Below are 16279 nucleotides of genomic sequence, written 5' to 3'. Positions count from 1 at the left end.
AACGAATGCGAAAAACTCAAGCGAAAATGAAATGAAAACAAACAGCTGAATAAACGCTCTTGTTGCTCAGGTGCTTGCAGCCATGCGGCAAGCTGCATGTTGCATGCCAGGCCCACCTCGCTGCCTACCTGGCTGCCTACCTGGCTGCCTGCCTGCCATTGCCTATAAAATGCGCTGCAGCCGCATTGCCAATTTCACTCTCACTTCGTTAGCTAACCACGAGCCAACGCCAACGCCAACAGCCACGAGCAGCGATCAGCGAGTCGCGTTTACGCCGCGTATACGTAATATATTTAATTACACGCGTCGCCCGCCAAACATATCGAATAACCAAACGCAAATCCGTCTTCAATACAGTGCGAATACAAAGATATATACATATATATCGAGATATATACATAACTATATGTGAATTAAAATTTTTTGTGTTTGTTTTGGTTTTGTTTTTGTTTTTTCTTTTTTTTTTTTTTTTTTTGAAGTACATTTGAATTATATTAAATAAACAAAGCGTTGGCAAACAATGTCGCTTTTAAAGGTGAATAAAAAATACAATTTATGGAAAAAAAACTAAAAACTAGCAGAAGAAGAGAGCAACAAATATTATAATAAACCGCAACATTGTTTGCGCCCATAATTTGTTGCAACTTTTGCGCTGATTAACTTGTGATTTAGTTGATAAATAAGAGATATAAATATATATACAAAAACAAATATATATATATATATATATATATATATATATATATATATATATATATATATAACTCCCACATATATATAAATGTATATATTTTTTTATTATATACATATATATATTTTTTTTTTTTTTTATTTGTTTATTCAATGTGCTTAAATTCGATTTTAGCCTTTGTGCCTGAATGCTTAAATGCTTTATAATTCTATTATTTATTGCGCAATCATAAATCATAAAAGAAATCATTTAATAAATACAATCATAATTATATGAAAATTGAACAAAATCATATTTATAAAGTTACAAATATTTATTTTTGCTCTTCATTAATTTTTAATCCATAGTTAATTAATTGCAAATTTAATGAATCGAACATTTCATGCCTCACGCAGCTAGAAACTAGAACTAAAAACGCCATTTCATGGAGGAAGAAACACAAAAGATTAAAATATGCTCCCCATAGAGGCAATTTATTCAGTATAGATAGATAGACTGATTGTTAGATTGATAGTTAAATATGTCATGATTGAAGTCATCTGCCGCATTAATGTGACAAAGACATTCATTATAGATCGATAAATAATCATATATCAATTAGATTAATAGATAAATATATAACTATTAAAAGTTTACAAGGATATTTCGTATAGATCGATAAAAAATTCGATGGTTAGATTGATAGATTGAAAAATTTATATATAATGACTTATGCCTTGTTGAGAATTTCAAGAGCTATACCTGGTAATTCTATAAATTTATACATTTAAACATTTGACTTACAGTGGCTATGATATGTACTGATATATGAATCATTAATTATTGGCTGTTTTTTTTTTTTTTTTTTTTCTTAGAGTTACACAAATTGGAATTATCATAAAATAGAGAATTGAATAGAAAATTCGATGACATTTATTTTTTTTTTTTTACAGTGTTTTGAATAGGAAATTTGTTGATTTTCATTTATGATTTTTCTATTGCTTTTGTTTAGAGTTACACAGATTCAAATAATCATAAAATAGAGAATTCAATAGAAAATTCGATGTCATATTTTTATTTTTTTTTTTATAGTTAAATTTTTTGAATATTTATTTATGATTTTTTTTTTTTTTTCATTTTTTTATAAGGGTTTTACTGTATAATTTATACACAATTATAATTAGTATTATATAATGTAATGTATATTATTATATAATGTAAGCTGAAACAGCAATTTTTACTTTAAATTTGATGGAATTGATATACAGTAGAACCCGGTTATAACGACTCCGTTTACAGTACCCATACGGCTATTGTGAAAGTTCTGGTCAAGCATACATATATGTAGAAACTTGTACGGTTATAGCGCCTTCTGGGTATAACGATGGTCCATTGAGTATCGTTATAACCGGATTCTACTGTATAAGCTTGTAAACCGAAGCGTAATTTTTTTATAAATTTGTTGCCACAAAGAAAATTCCTAAAGTTTCAGATCTCTGCTGATGTTACTCACATTACCATAGAGAGTAAATTTGGTTCCGGGAAGTCAACTTGGAGAGTGAAAGTGATTTATGGCAGCTCTGCCTTCAGTGGGGTTCGTGGAAGTCGCTCTGCAGGTCTTCCATGAAATGGGATGCACTGCAGGCTCATGTTGCGGAATAAAAGCATTAACTTAATAAACCAATTTGGAAGTGTTAGCTCTTGAATGAGCTGTCACTTAAAGCCAGTTTAGATTACTTCCCGTTGATTCAGGCAAATTATTGTCTATGCACATTTGTGATTTGCCTACGCTTCGGGCACTTTCTAAAGCTGACATATGCTACATATATATTTGTGGAATCTCATATACTATTCTAGATAGATGTCAAATATTTTAGATTGAGCTGTCGCAGCAGCTGCCTCTGCCCACCCAACTTGGCTTCACTCATTGCGATGTCAATTGACTGATGAATTGGTTTGCTTAATGAAATACACGAATCGCTCTAGCTAAATCTGTCTCAGGCTGATTTACGCTCACAGCTGGCAGTTGGCCATAAAGCTCAGCTGTTGGACAGGTCGACTTGGCAACTTGGCTCGAACAATGTTGAAAACTAATTACAGTTATAGCTGCTAAACATTTTGAACTACGATCAGGTTCGCTGGCACGTGGCAGACATTAAGCTGTGTGTGTGTGTGTGTGCGTGTGTGGCAACATAATTAATAGTTTTTAATTATGTTGCACAGTGCAATTATGATTGTAATTGCAGCAACAGCACCAACAACAACAACAACTGCAATTTGTTTAATCGTGTGCGCTGTCGCAATTGAAATAATAATTCAAGATTTAATAAAATTATTGTATGAAATTGTAATTACAATGCAACATCAAATGGACAAACAGCACAAACGTGCAACATTGAGTCAAATGTTTGTCCCGCTTCTCACTTTTAGCCAAATGAGCATTAAAATCCGATTAAAACTGCCATTTGGAAATTATTATTAATTTTTAAATTAAATATGAATTAAAATTTATCTCCCCTCTGCCTCTCTCTTTCTCTCTCTCTCTCTGTCTCTCTCACTGCCAGCTTGCCGTATTTGGCCTGTGCTGCTTCCTGCTTGGCCAGGCCGCCGAGCTGGAGTCCAAGCCGGCGACTGAGCAGGCCCAGGCTGAAGCCGTTGCCACCACAAAGCTAACGCCCAACGTCGAGGAGCCAAAGAGCAGGACGGAGAAGCGCGACTCATCGGATCAGACAGGTGAGTGAAGTTTCTAAGAACACTTCACTGCAACTTACCGGCTGCCCACTGGGGGTACACACTGCAGCTAGTGGAAGAGGGCTCTTAGGGTATATTCGCTGGGTGGAGAAGTATGTTACCGATAGAAACCATCTATATTCCTGCTCAAGATGATAAGCTGAGTTCCTCGTCTGCTGCTCACTAAGAGCATCATCTGCAGCCATTGGGGGCGTCTTTTTAGGGCGCAATATGTAGTAGGCGTGGCAGCTATCATAAAGTGTATACATATTTAACGATAGGTATAAAGATATATGTTGGTATTTATTAATAGTAAAATTAAAAGATTACATATTTAGAACAGATGGGATTTCAGGTACAGGAAATTCGAAATAGCTGAGCGTTGTATTTTGGCAAACATGTAACGCTCTGAAAATTTGATTCGAAAATTCCAACTAGATCAAAAGTTATGCAGCAATTAGTTTCCCATAGTAAAGCCTTTGAGCGTAGCCCGAGCGCAGTCGCTGTGTATGCGTATAGCGAGTGAACAGTTCACATCGTTTAGGGTATCTGCTAGTCGAGCACTGCCGACTGCATCATTCTCACCTCTTCAGAGTTTAATGAAGTTTTCTCTTAATTAATTTTCCTGACTTTTCCTTCATTTGCAGCTTCTGTTTACACAAGCAAAGCAGCCAAAGAGACGGCCTTCCGACCCATCTACTCATCGGGCGGCTACTACGAGGCCGCCGAGAGTGGAACCATCTTTGGGCCGACGACGGTGCGCTACACGGCAGCGGATGCAGCGCCACAGGTATGCAACAGCAGCAGCAGCAGCAGCAGCAGCAACAGCAGCAGCAGCAGCAGCAGCAGCAACTGCATTTAATTAACTCACTTCTTGCAGAGCTACTACGATAAGCCGGACATACGGTATGTGCCGCCCACAGCAGTGGAGCAGAAGGCAGCCCTGCCAGGTCCACTGCAGTTTGCACCACAGCAACAACAACAGCAACAGCAGCAGCAGCAGCAGCAAATTCCGCATCGATTTAGATTCGCAGTGCCGCCACAAGTGGAGCTGTATCAGCGAGCAGTGACTGCGAAGTCGACGCAGAGTCCAAGCTACAGCTATGTGGAGGCCGAGCCGAGCATTTATGAGCGCGCTGGCCCGCAGCAATATCAATATGGAGCAGCCGCTGCACCGCAGCAGCATCTGCCATTGCAGGGGCATCGCGTACAGTACATTATCGCCATACCGCTCTCATATATGCGCCAGCTGCAGCAGCAACTGAGCGCCGGCCTCCTGCCAACGGCGCCCACTACTGCCGCGAGCAGCAGCAGCAGCAGCAGCACTACCAGCACCAGCACCAGCACCAGCACAGCAGCACCAACAGCAACAGTTGCCTCGGCTGCCAGCCAGCCCGTTATGCAACTGCTCGGCCCATTGGCACGCGACCATCAAGGCATCTACCGACCGTACTATCAATCGGACCTAGTTAGTGCGCCCTCGGCAGTGCCCACCCCGATTGCAGCCTACGGGCAGCACTATTTACAGATACCAGCGAACGTATTGCTAGCTGCCGCCCAGCAACTCCAGCAGCAACAGCAACAGCAACAACAGCAACAGCACCAGCAGCAACACCAATTGCAAACTGTTTATCCAAAGGTGGCGCCCACATCTGCCGCTGCTCTCTATCAGCCCCTCATTTATCAGCAGCCGAAGCTGGGGCCACTGCACCAGCCCCAGCCCCAGCCCCAGGCGCAGCCCCAGCTGCACCTGCAGCGCATCTACCAGCAGACCCCAGCGACCTATGTCGAGCAGCCAGCGGGTCAGCAAGGCACCTTGTACGGTAGGTAAACTAATCTCGAGAACGGTGCTTCATTCGTTCATTTGTCCGTTCGTCCGTATGACTGAACCGGGAATATCGCCAGCCATGAATGACATATGCAGAGCAAGTCTACACATTTATCGATAATATGTTACTAGTAACGATACTAATCGATATATCAATTTGTCTCTTAAACAAGACCAGAAGATCATAAAAGCTAATGACGTTTCAGAGATGAACATTTCTGATTTTGATATTAATATTTGAATATAAATTCTTGATAGCTCAGTCTATATTCCTAGTATCGATAATAATCGATATTTTTATTTGGTTTTATAAGTAGAGCTTGAAGATCGTAGATGCTAAAGGCGATTCAGAGACGAGACCACAGATGAAGAATATTCTTGTATGGCGTTTGCAGTGTGAATCTACATTTTTATCGATAACACAGTCCATATTCGATGATAAACAGGCTTCAGAGTTTAGTCTATAGATGTAGAATATTTCGAATTTCGAACACCTCTCCACATCTTTCTTAGAATAGCGGAGATCTACGATTTTGCATGCATGTGTGTGCGTATATCGACGCACACATATACAGAAAAGAGGCTAAGATTAATGGAAACTCCGCATTGTGAGCGCCAGCTATATTGGGCACTTAAATCTAACCCATTCAAAACATCGTAAGCTCAGTTTGTAAACTAATTTTAAACTTCTATTTTAAAAGTACGAAAATAGGCAAAAAATAAAAAACAATTCACTTTGACCAGTTTTTGTACTGAGTAGCTTAGGATATACATACATATACTAGGTGTAGGTGTATACGAGGTGTAGGCTATTCAAAATTTTATTCAGTTTGTCGAAGGTAACGGAAAATAATGATGTAAAACTAATCCAAAGTTTAGCTAAGGCAGCTCTAGGGTCTCAGGGTGTGTGGTACAGGCTTAAGTACTCGAGGTGTACTCTAAGTAACCCTTTAAGCACAGCTTGAAGGATGTAATAGCTATACGATGCACTCGTATAGCCCAGCTCCAGCTGGCTGAAGTAAAGACTGTATTTTCCTGGTGCACTTTGAACTGATTCCATATTCCTTTTCGGAAGCAGTTTTAGCACCCCAGCTGGGCGAGGCAGTAGTTCGTCCCATGAAATCCGCTTATCGCATTACAATGGTGCCTCAGTCAGTTATTGGGGCGGGGGGCAGTCTGAGGGGCAATATGTCGCCAGAGCATGGAGCTGGCTAACAGTACATAAATCCCAGCTAGAGCCAAGCCACAGCGTTTGTGTTTGTGTTTGTGTTTGTGGTGTCATACAGCATCGAAATGAGACAAAGTCGAAAACTAAACAGCGAATTGCACACATGTTGCTGGTGGGCAGCAACATCAGCAACGGCAACGGCAATTTGGGTGAATTGAGCCTTTGGCATCGAGTGCTGTGATGATGAGCCAATGACAATGAGCTGGTTAACATTCTACAAATGTTTTTTTTTTTTTAGCATATCCGCTGCACCAGCAACACCAACAGCAGCAACAGCAGCAGCAGGCGCGACTATTGCGGCTAGGGCTTAAGCAGGCGGAGCAGCAGCATAAATATGCGTCGGTGCCATCAGCAGTAAGTCCATCCGCCACAGCGCCAGCGACAACAGCAGCAACAGCAACAACAACAGCAACAGCAACATTGGTGCTGCCCACACCAGCAGCACTGCACGGCCAACAGCATCAGTCGTTGCCCATCGTCCACTACAATCCCATTTATGTGCAGGCGCCAGCCGAGCAGCAACATCATCATCATCTGCAGCAGCAGCAGCAGCAGCAGTTGCAACAGCAACATCAATTTGCAATATTGCCACGCTTTAGCAATAATAACCCGAAGGCGACATACAATCTGGGACATGAGTCAACGCCACCAATTCATGTTGTTCGATTGACAGCGGCGAACGCATTAGGACACCAGCAGCCGCAGCCGCTGCACCAATACCAACACTATCACCCAATGCTGCAACACCAGCAGCAGCAGCAGCAGCAACAATTCTATCAGAGCCATGCTGGGTCCTTGGCCGGCTTTGCCGAGGAGCAACAGTCGCTGCAGCAGCAGCAACAGCACTCGGCGAGTCCTGCTGTAATTCCATATTTTAGCCATCCGGGCGCTGTGCATTATGGCACGCATTTGTATCATCCGGCAGCTGCAGTGAGCACAAAGCAACAGCAACAGCAGCAACAACAGCAGCAGCAGCAGCAACAGCAGCGACTGGCAGCAGCGCCAACCGCAACAAGTGGAAGGCTGGCAGGTGACAATAGCGCAGGTGCTGCTGCCATCAAACAGACGTCAGCCGCTGCGAACATTGTGAAATATCCCTAAGCGCTGAGCCAGACGGCATCAAAGGCAACAGCAACAACAGCTGCAGCAACAGCAACAACAATAGCAACAGCAATAGCAGCAATCATTGCTGCAGCTACTCATTTAAGACAGTCTTTGTGCATGTGTGTCTGTGTGTGTATGTTTATCTAGGTGTATGCTGTTTTTCACATTTCTTTTGAATCTATTTTAAGAACCTTTTCTCTGCAATTGTTGCTGCTGTTTGCTAATTATTTTGCATCATCTTTCGGCTGCATAGATTTTAATGTTGTTATAATTTTTGTTTTTGTTTTTTCTTTTTCTTTAATGTTTTATTGGTGCTGTGCTGCATGTAATTCATAAAGATTAATTACCTTAAAAAATGTATTTTTTTACATTCCTGACTCTCTCTAAGTTCTGCCAACTATCACTGTGGTTTTCTGTGTAAATATTTTAAATTTCAAATATATACTCGCTATGTTTATATATACTATATGGCAATGTGTGTTTCATTTTTGTAGATGTTAATATAATAATATTATATATACATACATACACATATATGAATTGCTAATTGACAGTTTCTTTTTAAATTATCTGAAATTAGAGCAGTCAATGCTTAATCGCTTTTATATGTTGAACTCGTTTGATTTATTTCCACCTGACTTTCATTAATTTACTACACGGTTATCACCTGTTTTCCAGCTGTTTGCACATACAAATATGATTTAGCAACTACATTAATAGTCCTTGACTCTTCAGTGAGTGCTTTCTGCTCGCAAAGAGCTTTCACCCCACTCATTGGGGTTTGAGTGAATTCGCATAAGCCAACGTTTGAGTGAAATACAAGCAAGATAAATAAGAGCTGCAACTCTGTTTATAGGAGATACCACTCCAACACATGGGAGCATCTTGCTTATAATTGTTTACCGTTTCTTCGTTTCTCACTCACACACTGCGAAAAGACTCAGAGTGCGCCATTTGCATTGCTTCCTTTACAAGCTCATTCGCGATCGGCTAGCCGTTGTTTTTGTTGTTGTTTTGTTTCGCTCTGATTGCTCCCTAACCGTTTGGCTGAGTGCATGCAAGCAAAAAGTGTTTTGTGAATGTAGTGGTATGCATATGATTGTTGTATTTGCTAAGCATATCTGTTGCGTATGTAAATTGAGCATGGACATGTGAATGTGAGTCTGAGTGGAAGAGTGTGAAGAGAGTTTGCATTGACTTATTGAGTTATTTTCAAACACAAGCGTAAATCGTATCTTTCTCAATGTGATGCTCGTTAAGAGAGCGTCGTCACACGAACAGTTTAACTCAAGGCGCTCAATAGAAAATGAAAGGGGAAAGAAACAAACTCTCTTGCTTAGGAGCGAGTGCGAGTGACAGTGATATTTGAGCGTAAGCAATGAACACTCAACTCCCATTTGCAAGCTAAGCTTTTATATATATATATATAAGCACATGTATATGTGTAAGTTGAGCTCAATTCAATCCCGATTTCTCTTGCACTAATACAAAGAATTAAGATGATATTTTGAGCACGACTGCCTCAACCCTATCCAGAGCTATCTAGCGCAATCCCAATACTTAATATAAGATATGCAGAGGAATACACATGTATACACATACACATACATATAGATGTAATTAATGTATCGGCTTATAGTGGAAATGATTTAATATATATGATAGGGATATAGAGTGGCCCGTTGGCCATTTTAATAACACTGATAATTTACGGGCGCCATGACAAATCGTAAATCGCATATCCATTAACCGACTTATGCGGGCTTTGGTCGTGGCGCGTCTCATTGTCGTTTAATTGAAAACATTTCTGCAAATATGATTAAGCTGAATGCGTAAGCTCTGATTTGCTCATAAGCGGGATGTCAGCCGCAGCAGCAGCAGCAGCGCCAGCAGCGCGTGCCATCAATTAAAATTGTTGCATTTAATGAGCGGCGATTGAGAGAGAACTAAAGCAGATGGCAGCATGCGGTGCTATTCGCTTTTTTTTTTTTTCTTCTTTTTTGTTAATATCCTGTAAATTCATTTAATAATGAGCAGCAGGATTATGTAATAAGCGCTTCAAAAGTCCATGGCCGAGGGGGCAATCCATGGCGATGCGGCGCTTCAGTGTCAGAGGCTCATAAAAGTCACAGACCCGCAAATCCGTTGACATGCACACAACAACAACAACAACAACAAACGGCAAAAAATGAGCAAGGATAAAAAGGCTAAAAAGGATAGCTATCTCCGCTTGGCCACCGAACCAGACACGCGGCTATTATCTGCATGCATTTTATGAAAATCAGTTAAAAATTAAAAAGAGTTCAGTTGAATTCAATTCGCTGTTAATTGCTGCAGCCTTGGCCGACTGTTAAATACTCTGCTCGCATGTTCAACAAAGTTTAAATGAGCTTATAAATGGTAAATGCGCCTAGGTTTATATAGTATATCACTAAAGAATATTGGGAAATTTCATTCCCTTTAACAATTGCCAAAAATCAGACGAAGCCAAGCTTCAATCCGATAAACTCTTCCGATTTGGGCTGTAGTGCAAAACGATCGAGAGAAAGAGATAGAACGAGAGAGAGAGAGAGAGTGAGAGATAGAACGAGAGCGAGAGAGAGAGAAAGTGAAAGTGAGAGAGAGGTCAAAATAGGGGGAGGAGAGATATTTTGCGAAAAAAGTATCGATACTTTTATGTAAATCGGAATTACTTGATTTTATGTTTGCAGACCGATTCGACTAAGGTATCAAAAATACTTTGTAATGGAGAATCTTCATGAAAAAAAACTGAAAATTGTCTTGCTACTCAGAGCGTAGACACGTCCCGAGCCAGGGCATCGAGCTCGGAGATCAGGGAGAGAGAAAGACAACAGACATCAAAGAGAGTTTGCAATCGGCTTTAGCTCTCAGTAGCAGCGCGACTGCTTGATGGGATTCACAAATTGATTATGATTATGATGATCCATAATTATTATTATCGCATAAAGATCTGCTCTTAATAAGAGCTGCTCTGAAGAAGTCTGACCAATATTCATGCCTATGATATGATATCATGCTCTAAGTAGCTTATATATAGATAGACCTCTTTCGTTTTGTTGCTAATAGATTTATTAAAAACAGTGTTTATTCATAATGAGCCTTAAACAGGTGATATAAAGTTGATATAAAGTATATTATAAACTCTTCCAATTATATTGAAGAGGAATTGTATAAAATGAAAAATCCCAAAAATCCCAAAAGTGTAGACTTTTACCAGCATCAGGTCAAAGTGTGTGCCAAGCCGAGTCGGGCCTAGTATATATGCGTATATATATAAATGTCCTTTTCCCATTCACATGACACGTTCATAATTATATTATCAACGGCTAGCGCGTATTCGCCGCGTTGCTGGCGGCCATGGCAATGGCAGCGGCAATGGCAACGGCGTAAGATAAACAACTTCCGCTGGACGCCATTGGGTGACACTTGCATAAAATGCGCATTTCCGGTGGCAGCTGAATATGAAAATGGCGGCACGCACGCACGCACACACATCCAGCCGAGGCGAGTCGATGGCCAGCGATACGGAACGCCGCCAGTCGATGGCCATATTGGGTGAGCATTCGCTTCAATGGCTTCGCATGCCCAGCAACTGACTCGATGGGGAATATGGGAAGAAACGGCCATGGCATGTGACAAGAGAACGGAGTGAATTTCCTTACAAGTAAATATATCGCGCACCGTGAGAAGGCGATATTTATCGCACAGCTCAGATCAATGCACTATGGGCAAAAATACCGATAGTGAGGCATTAACTGCAACTTTAAAGATAGAGCCTTGAAATTTTGCACATACGTTGCTAATATTAATACAAAATTTCGGTTTTTTTTTTTTTTTAAGTTTGAGCCACGCCCTCCCCTTGTCCCCATACATGTGATTAATTTACCGATGAATATCGAAACGATTGCAAGCAATTTCATAAATATTATATATTTTAAGTTAATAAACACTATAAATAAATTCAAAAATAAGTAAATAAATAATTTACTACATATATATTCGCGATTCGCAAATCTGAAAGCAAAACATAGGATATGATATTATTCGTAGGATTCATTTTCTAATTGTCACATAATACCTGTTAATTAGTTTCTAATAGTCAGCAGTTATAGGTACTACTGCAATGGATGATTGCTTATTTTCTGCTTCCCACACATTCTCATTGCTCATAGCTTTTTGTAACAGATAAGTTTTTTCGGTTTCTTTTGATTTTTTTTATGAAATCAAAGCAGCATGTACCAAAAGGGGTGTTGCGTTTTTGCTCTCTTCGGCAAGCTCAGAAGCTAATTTCCTCCTTAATCGGGATCCCGCTTCATTATAGTTTAAGCTCTTCCGACCTCCCATATTATTATTGTTGTCATGACGGTGTATTTTAAACTTAGCACTAGAAGCTAGCCAAAGAGAATGTTTTTGTTTAAATCGATTCATATTTCGATTACATTTTTTCAAATTATATTTCATATACGACGTCAAATTATGGACTTTCTCTTTAATAATGTCAAGTTGCACTTCAGATATATATTCGCTGTTTAAATTTTCCAAAATGTAGTTTCTGACAGCGCTTTCTTGCCTATTGTTGCTGCTCCAAACTTCTAGCAACATTGAATTGCTAATCTCGTATGTATCTGCAACATACGATATTTCGCCAAATGGAGCAAAAAGGAGCAAAAACCCTTTATAGCATTTGATTAAGGAATGTTTACTGAATACCTTGCTACTTAAACATTGAACAACAAACTCTAACATTATAAGTTATCTTCCACGAAACACACAAATATTTTTAAGGTTACGGCTGAAAATACAACTAGCAACACATTGGACGATTACACAATAAATCACAAGTAGCACAAAATCTTTTAATACATTCTGTTAAGCATACCTTTAAGAAGATTTTCCATAGTTAAATTGGTTTGTAAATTTTAATTGCAATAGTTTTTTTACGTCGACAGCTGAGAATAATTTGGCGCACTTTTTGCCATTCACCATGCAACCCTGAATCAGCTGACTTTGACGAAGCTTAAAACATTAGGGGAAGTCCCCAAAATTTTATAAAAATTGTTTTTATGTCTATTGGAATATCCTTAATGAGATAAAAAAAAAAAAATTGCGGATTCGAGATAAAAAAAAAATTAGGTTTATGCCGCACTATCGGTATTTTTGCCCATAGTGCAATGGTAACTCAAGTGCCATTTGTGCTACTACAGTAGAAGGTATCCTCCAGTCGGTAGGACTCCTACTTATTTAACAGTGCGTGCCAATTATTTTCAATAATATAAAGCCTTGCGGTACGACTCTCTGTGTATGTGTGTGGGTGTGTGTGTGGAGAGTGTCCTACGATATTCATAAGCCTTGCCTGTATATACTGCTTATATGTATATATAAGTATGTATATATGCTCATATGTATATATACGTATATACTTAGTTCCTCGATTTGGCTTCGTTTAACAGCGTGAACATGGTATACGCTCCCTTGATAACCTGAAAAAAAGAGGAATAGAAACCAAGTCAACGATATAATATCTAGTTTATCTATATCATACTGACTTGGTTTATAAAATTATATGCAGCGCAGGCTGAAGGAAATGTACCTGATTCTTCATTCTACTCTGTCCCTCTATATTCCCATTCGTCAGTTTGCCCATCTGTCTGTCCTTCCGACTGTTAGTCACATCGTCTGTCGGTTCGATTGTCAACCCATCCACACATATATTACACCGTCCCTCCGTTGTCCACCCCTCAGACCATCCAGCCGTTCATTCATTCTACCGTCTACCCGTCCGTCTGTCCGTCCGGACGGATGGTCCAAATGTCCAATAACCCATTTGTTACTCCATTCGTCCGAATGCCTTCATCCGTCTGTCTGTTTAGATGTTTGCTCATCTAACAGTCCGCCCATCTGTCGGTCCGCCCGGAAGCCAGTCTGTCCATCTATCAATCTGACTCTGCTCGTGCGATCATATGTCTGTCCGTTTATCTGTCTGTCTACCTGCTCGTCCGTCCGTTCGTCTGTCTATACGTCTGTCTATACGTCTATCTATATGTCTGTCTATACGTTTGTCTATCCGTCCGTCTGTTCGTTTGTCTATCCGTCCGTCTGTTCGTTTGTCTATCCGTCCGTCCGTCTGTTCGTTTGTCCGTCCATCTGTTTGTCTGCCCGTCTGTTCGTCTGAGTGTAGCTCGCTTATCTGTCAGTCTGTCCGCTTATCCTTCCGTCTGCTCTTTCATCTTCCTGTCCGTATATATGTCCATCCAGCCGTCTGTTTGTGCATGTGTCTCTCCGTGCCTTCCGTCCGTTTTCGCTCGAATTCGAGTAAATCTCCCAGCCCCTCTGCCGGCATACAGTAAACTCTACCTACCGAAAGCAGCGTTGTCATGCGCACCGGCAAAATATTGCCAGCCACAATGCAAATGGGGCGCTGCGAGCGCATTAGCATGATCACCAGGGTACGCCGGAAACGGACCGGCTGATCGATCCAGTTGGTGTCATAGATCGCATTTGCCATCTGTTCGCCCTCGTGGGTGACTTGCTCGGAGGCATAGCAGATGACCAGCGTCTCAATAGTGATGCTCGTCAGCAAGGAGGACGCATGGAACAGCCGCAAGAAGCTCATCTCAATGTAGATCACGATGAACGAGAGCGTGCAGAGAGAGATGGCCGTGCAGACGAACTGAATGACGCAGGCACTCGACATGGAGGTGTTCAAGATATTCAACAATCTGCAGGCGAATAGATGCATGAATAGGAAACCAACTATATCTATATCTATATATATATCTATATATAATCTATTTACTGCAGTATGGTCTGATGATCCTGGATGCATGCAAGCAGCTGCTGGTGCGTCTGCTCCTGGCTGAGAGCATTGTGGCCCAGCTTGGCGATGCGCAGGGCCAGCGCCTTGCAGTGTGCAGCGACCATGATGAGATAGACCAGCGGATACGTATCGCTGCTGGCGGAAATTAATGCCAAGATAAGTATGGCCACACTTTGGACTGCGAATGTCAGTGCGTAGATGCCCTGGGATTTCTGATAGTCCCACGGCGTCCAGGAGACGAACGGCAACTCACGTTCGGCTGACCAGGCCGCAAAGCAACAGCCACTGAGAACGACCAACAGGAACAGTCGCAATACATGGAGACAGATCTTTTCCGACTCGTCGATCTTATCGCGTATGGCTTGACGTTCCGGCGTCGACTGCAGACGGCCATCCAGCTGCCGCATGATGCCATGCAGCTCCAGCAAATGGCCACGCACCCGAATCACATTGATCATCTTCATCTGCTGCACGAAGGTGATGGCGGCCAGGTAGAAAGCCTCGCAGAATGCAGTCAGCGAGCGACTGTGCAGGCATTCCATATAGAACGACAACGGCACACAGATCATGGGCAGCACATTGACCACAATGCTCCAGGCCCTGTAGTGGCGTGCCCAAAACGAATCCCCAGCTGGCGGATGGAGGCCAATGCAGCGCCAGAAGTACCATTGATACCGAAAGGCCCGTGTCGAGTCTACCTCAGTCAACATTTGGTCTGCTATTGCTGCTATTGCTTCACTGTGCCCTGGACAGGTCCTGGCATGTCCTCTTTATAGCTGATCCAAATCCAAATTCGAATCCGAATCCGCATTGCTGTTGATTTATGCAAATTGCCTGAAAATTGGCTGACAATTTTAATGGCCAACACCCTAGGTGTTGCCTCCTCCCTCTCGCCCGCTCAACTAGAGTCCTCTGTCAGCTGGCTAATACAATCCCTTATTGGCCACACTTTAAGTGCACCCGACATCTATTTTAGTTCTCTTCATTTTCTTTGACTCACAAATTATCCATAAACGCATTCGCGGCCTTTATTCAATTATTTATACAAATTGTCAATTATAATATAAATGTTCTGCCCTTTGACAATGCCGAATTCAAGTGTTCTGAATGTCTGGACTTAAGCTGTATATAATATATATGTAGATCTTTAAAATGCCTTTAATTGTATTAGTTCTTTATTTTGTGTCAAGTCTTAGATCTAACCATAGTCAGTCATATATATTATAGTCAGTCATATATTGTCGTCGAATTACTCAAGTAACTTCGCTATCTTAGCTCTCATAATGACGGATAATATCATACAGGTATTTCCGAGTATTTAAGAAAAAACATTATCTATTTTTTCATTTATTCTATCCGGCCTAGTTAATTCATGGAGAAAAAAAAACCTATTCAATGATCATTCTATGATTGATTATATATATTTAATTATATAAACTTATGAGAATATGATATAATATATTTGGCTTTGGAATATACACACATATTCACCATATGATTACGCTCTGAAAGTTTCATAAAGATCGTATGTCTACAAAAGAAATTATTCAACAAATAAATTCTCATAATATTGCCCACATTGCAGCGCAGCCGAAGCGCAGTCGCTGCTTACTGCGCAGTTAGCAGAGCGCAGGCTTATGCGTGCGTGTGGATGCATGTGTATGTATGTGTGCGTAAAATAAGTGCAGAATGATTAGAATATCAGAGGGTTCAGGGTATCTCCTAGTCGAGCAGTCTCGACTAGAGCTTTCTTACTTGTTTTTTTTTTTTTTTTTTTTAATTATATGATTTATATGATTTACTTTTTTTTATGACTTCTGATTTTATATGTAATTTTTACCTTATATATATATAAATTTTAATTGATCCTTAATTTTTTAA

At 40.7% G+C, this 16279-nt stretch overlaps 2 protein-coding genes across 3 annotated transcripts; one reads left to right on the top strand and one right to left on the bottom strand.

The window, feature by feature from the left end:
• The first annotated feature begins 209 nt into the window (after positions 1-209).
• LOC108618318 (uncharacterized) lies at positions 210-12265 on the top strand. The gene is made up of 5 exons (XM_089473440.1): positions 210-535; positions 3235-3403; positions 4048-4190; positions 4281-5223; positions 6695-12265. The coding sequence occupies exons 1-5, from the start codon at positions 521-523 to the stop codon at positions 7555-7557; spliced, it is 2133 nt and encodes a 710-aa protein (XP_089329566.1). The 5' UTR covers positions 210-520; the 3' UTR covers positions 7558-12265.
• A 261-nt stretch (positions 12266-12526) lies between these two features.
• On the bottom strand, positions 12527-16279 carry LOC108618320 (putative odorant receptor 19b). Of its 2 annotated transcripts, XM_018014292.2 has the most exons (3): positions 14378-16279; positions 13940-14300; positions 12527-13061 (listed from the first exon to the last, which is right to left on the bottom strand). In XM_018014292.2, exons 1-3 carry the CDS (start codon positions 15106-15108, stop codon positions 13002-13004), a joined length of 1152 nt encoding a protein of 383 aa, XP_017869781.1. In that variant the 5' UTR covers positions 15109-16279; the 3' UTR covers positions 12527-13001. The 2 variants fall into 2 exon arrangements, with proteins under 2 accessions (XP_017869781.1, XP_089329571.1); XM_089473445.1 differs by lacking the exon at positions 12527-13061 and having other exon boundaries at positions 13442-14300.

Source organism: Drosophila arizonae, chromosome X (assembly GCF_054131065.1).
Source record: "Drosophila arizonae isolate 15081-1271.41 chromosome X, UAZ_ARI_1.0, whole genome shotgun sequence".
NCBI classification, from domain to species: Eukaryota; Metazoa; Arthropoda; class Insecta; order Diptera; family Drosophilidae; genus Drosophila; species Drosophila arizonae.
This window is presented reverse-complemented; position numbering and strand designations above follow the sequence as displayed.

Excerpts from the sequence above, each read along its gene's own strand:
- LOC108618318 (XM_089473440.1), top strand. Across the intron at positions 4,191-4,280 it reads CAGCGGATGCAGCGCCACAG|AGCTACTACGATAAGCCGGA; the intron begins GTATGCAACAGC and ends CACTTCTTGCAG. Across the intron at positions 5,224-6,694 it reads TCAGCAAGGCACCTTGTACG|CATATCCGCTGCACCAGCAA; the intron begins GTAGGTAAACTA and ends TTTTTTTTTTAG.
- LOC108618320 (XM_089473445.1), bottom strand. The coding sequence starts at position 15,108 with ATGTTGACTGAGGTAGACTCGACACGGGCCTTTCGGTATCAATGGTAC. Across the intron at positions 14,301-14,377 it reads GATCATCAGACCATACTGCA|ATTGTTGAATATCTTGAACA; the intron begins GTAAATAGATTA and ends ATTCGCCTGCAG.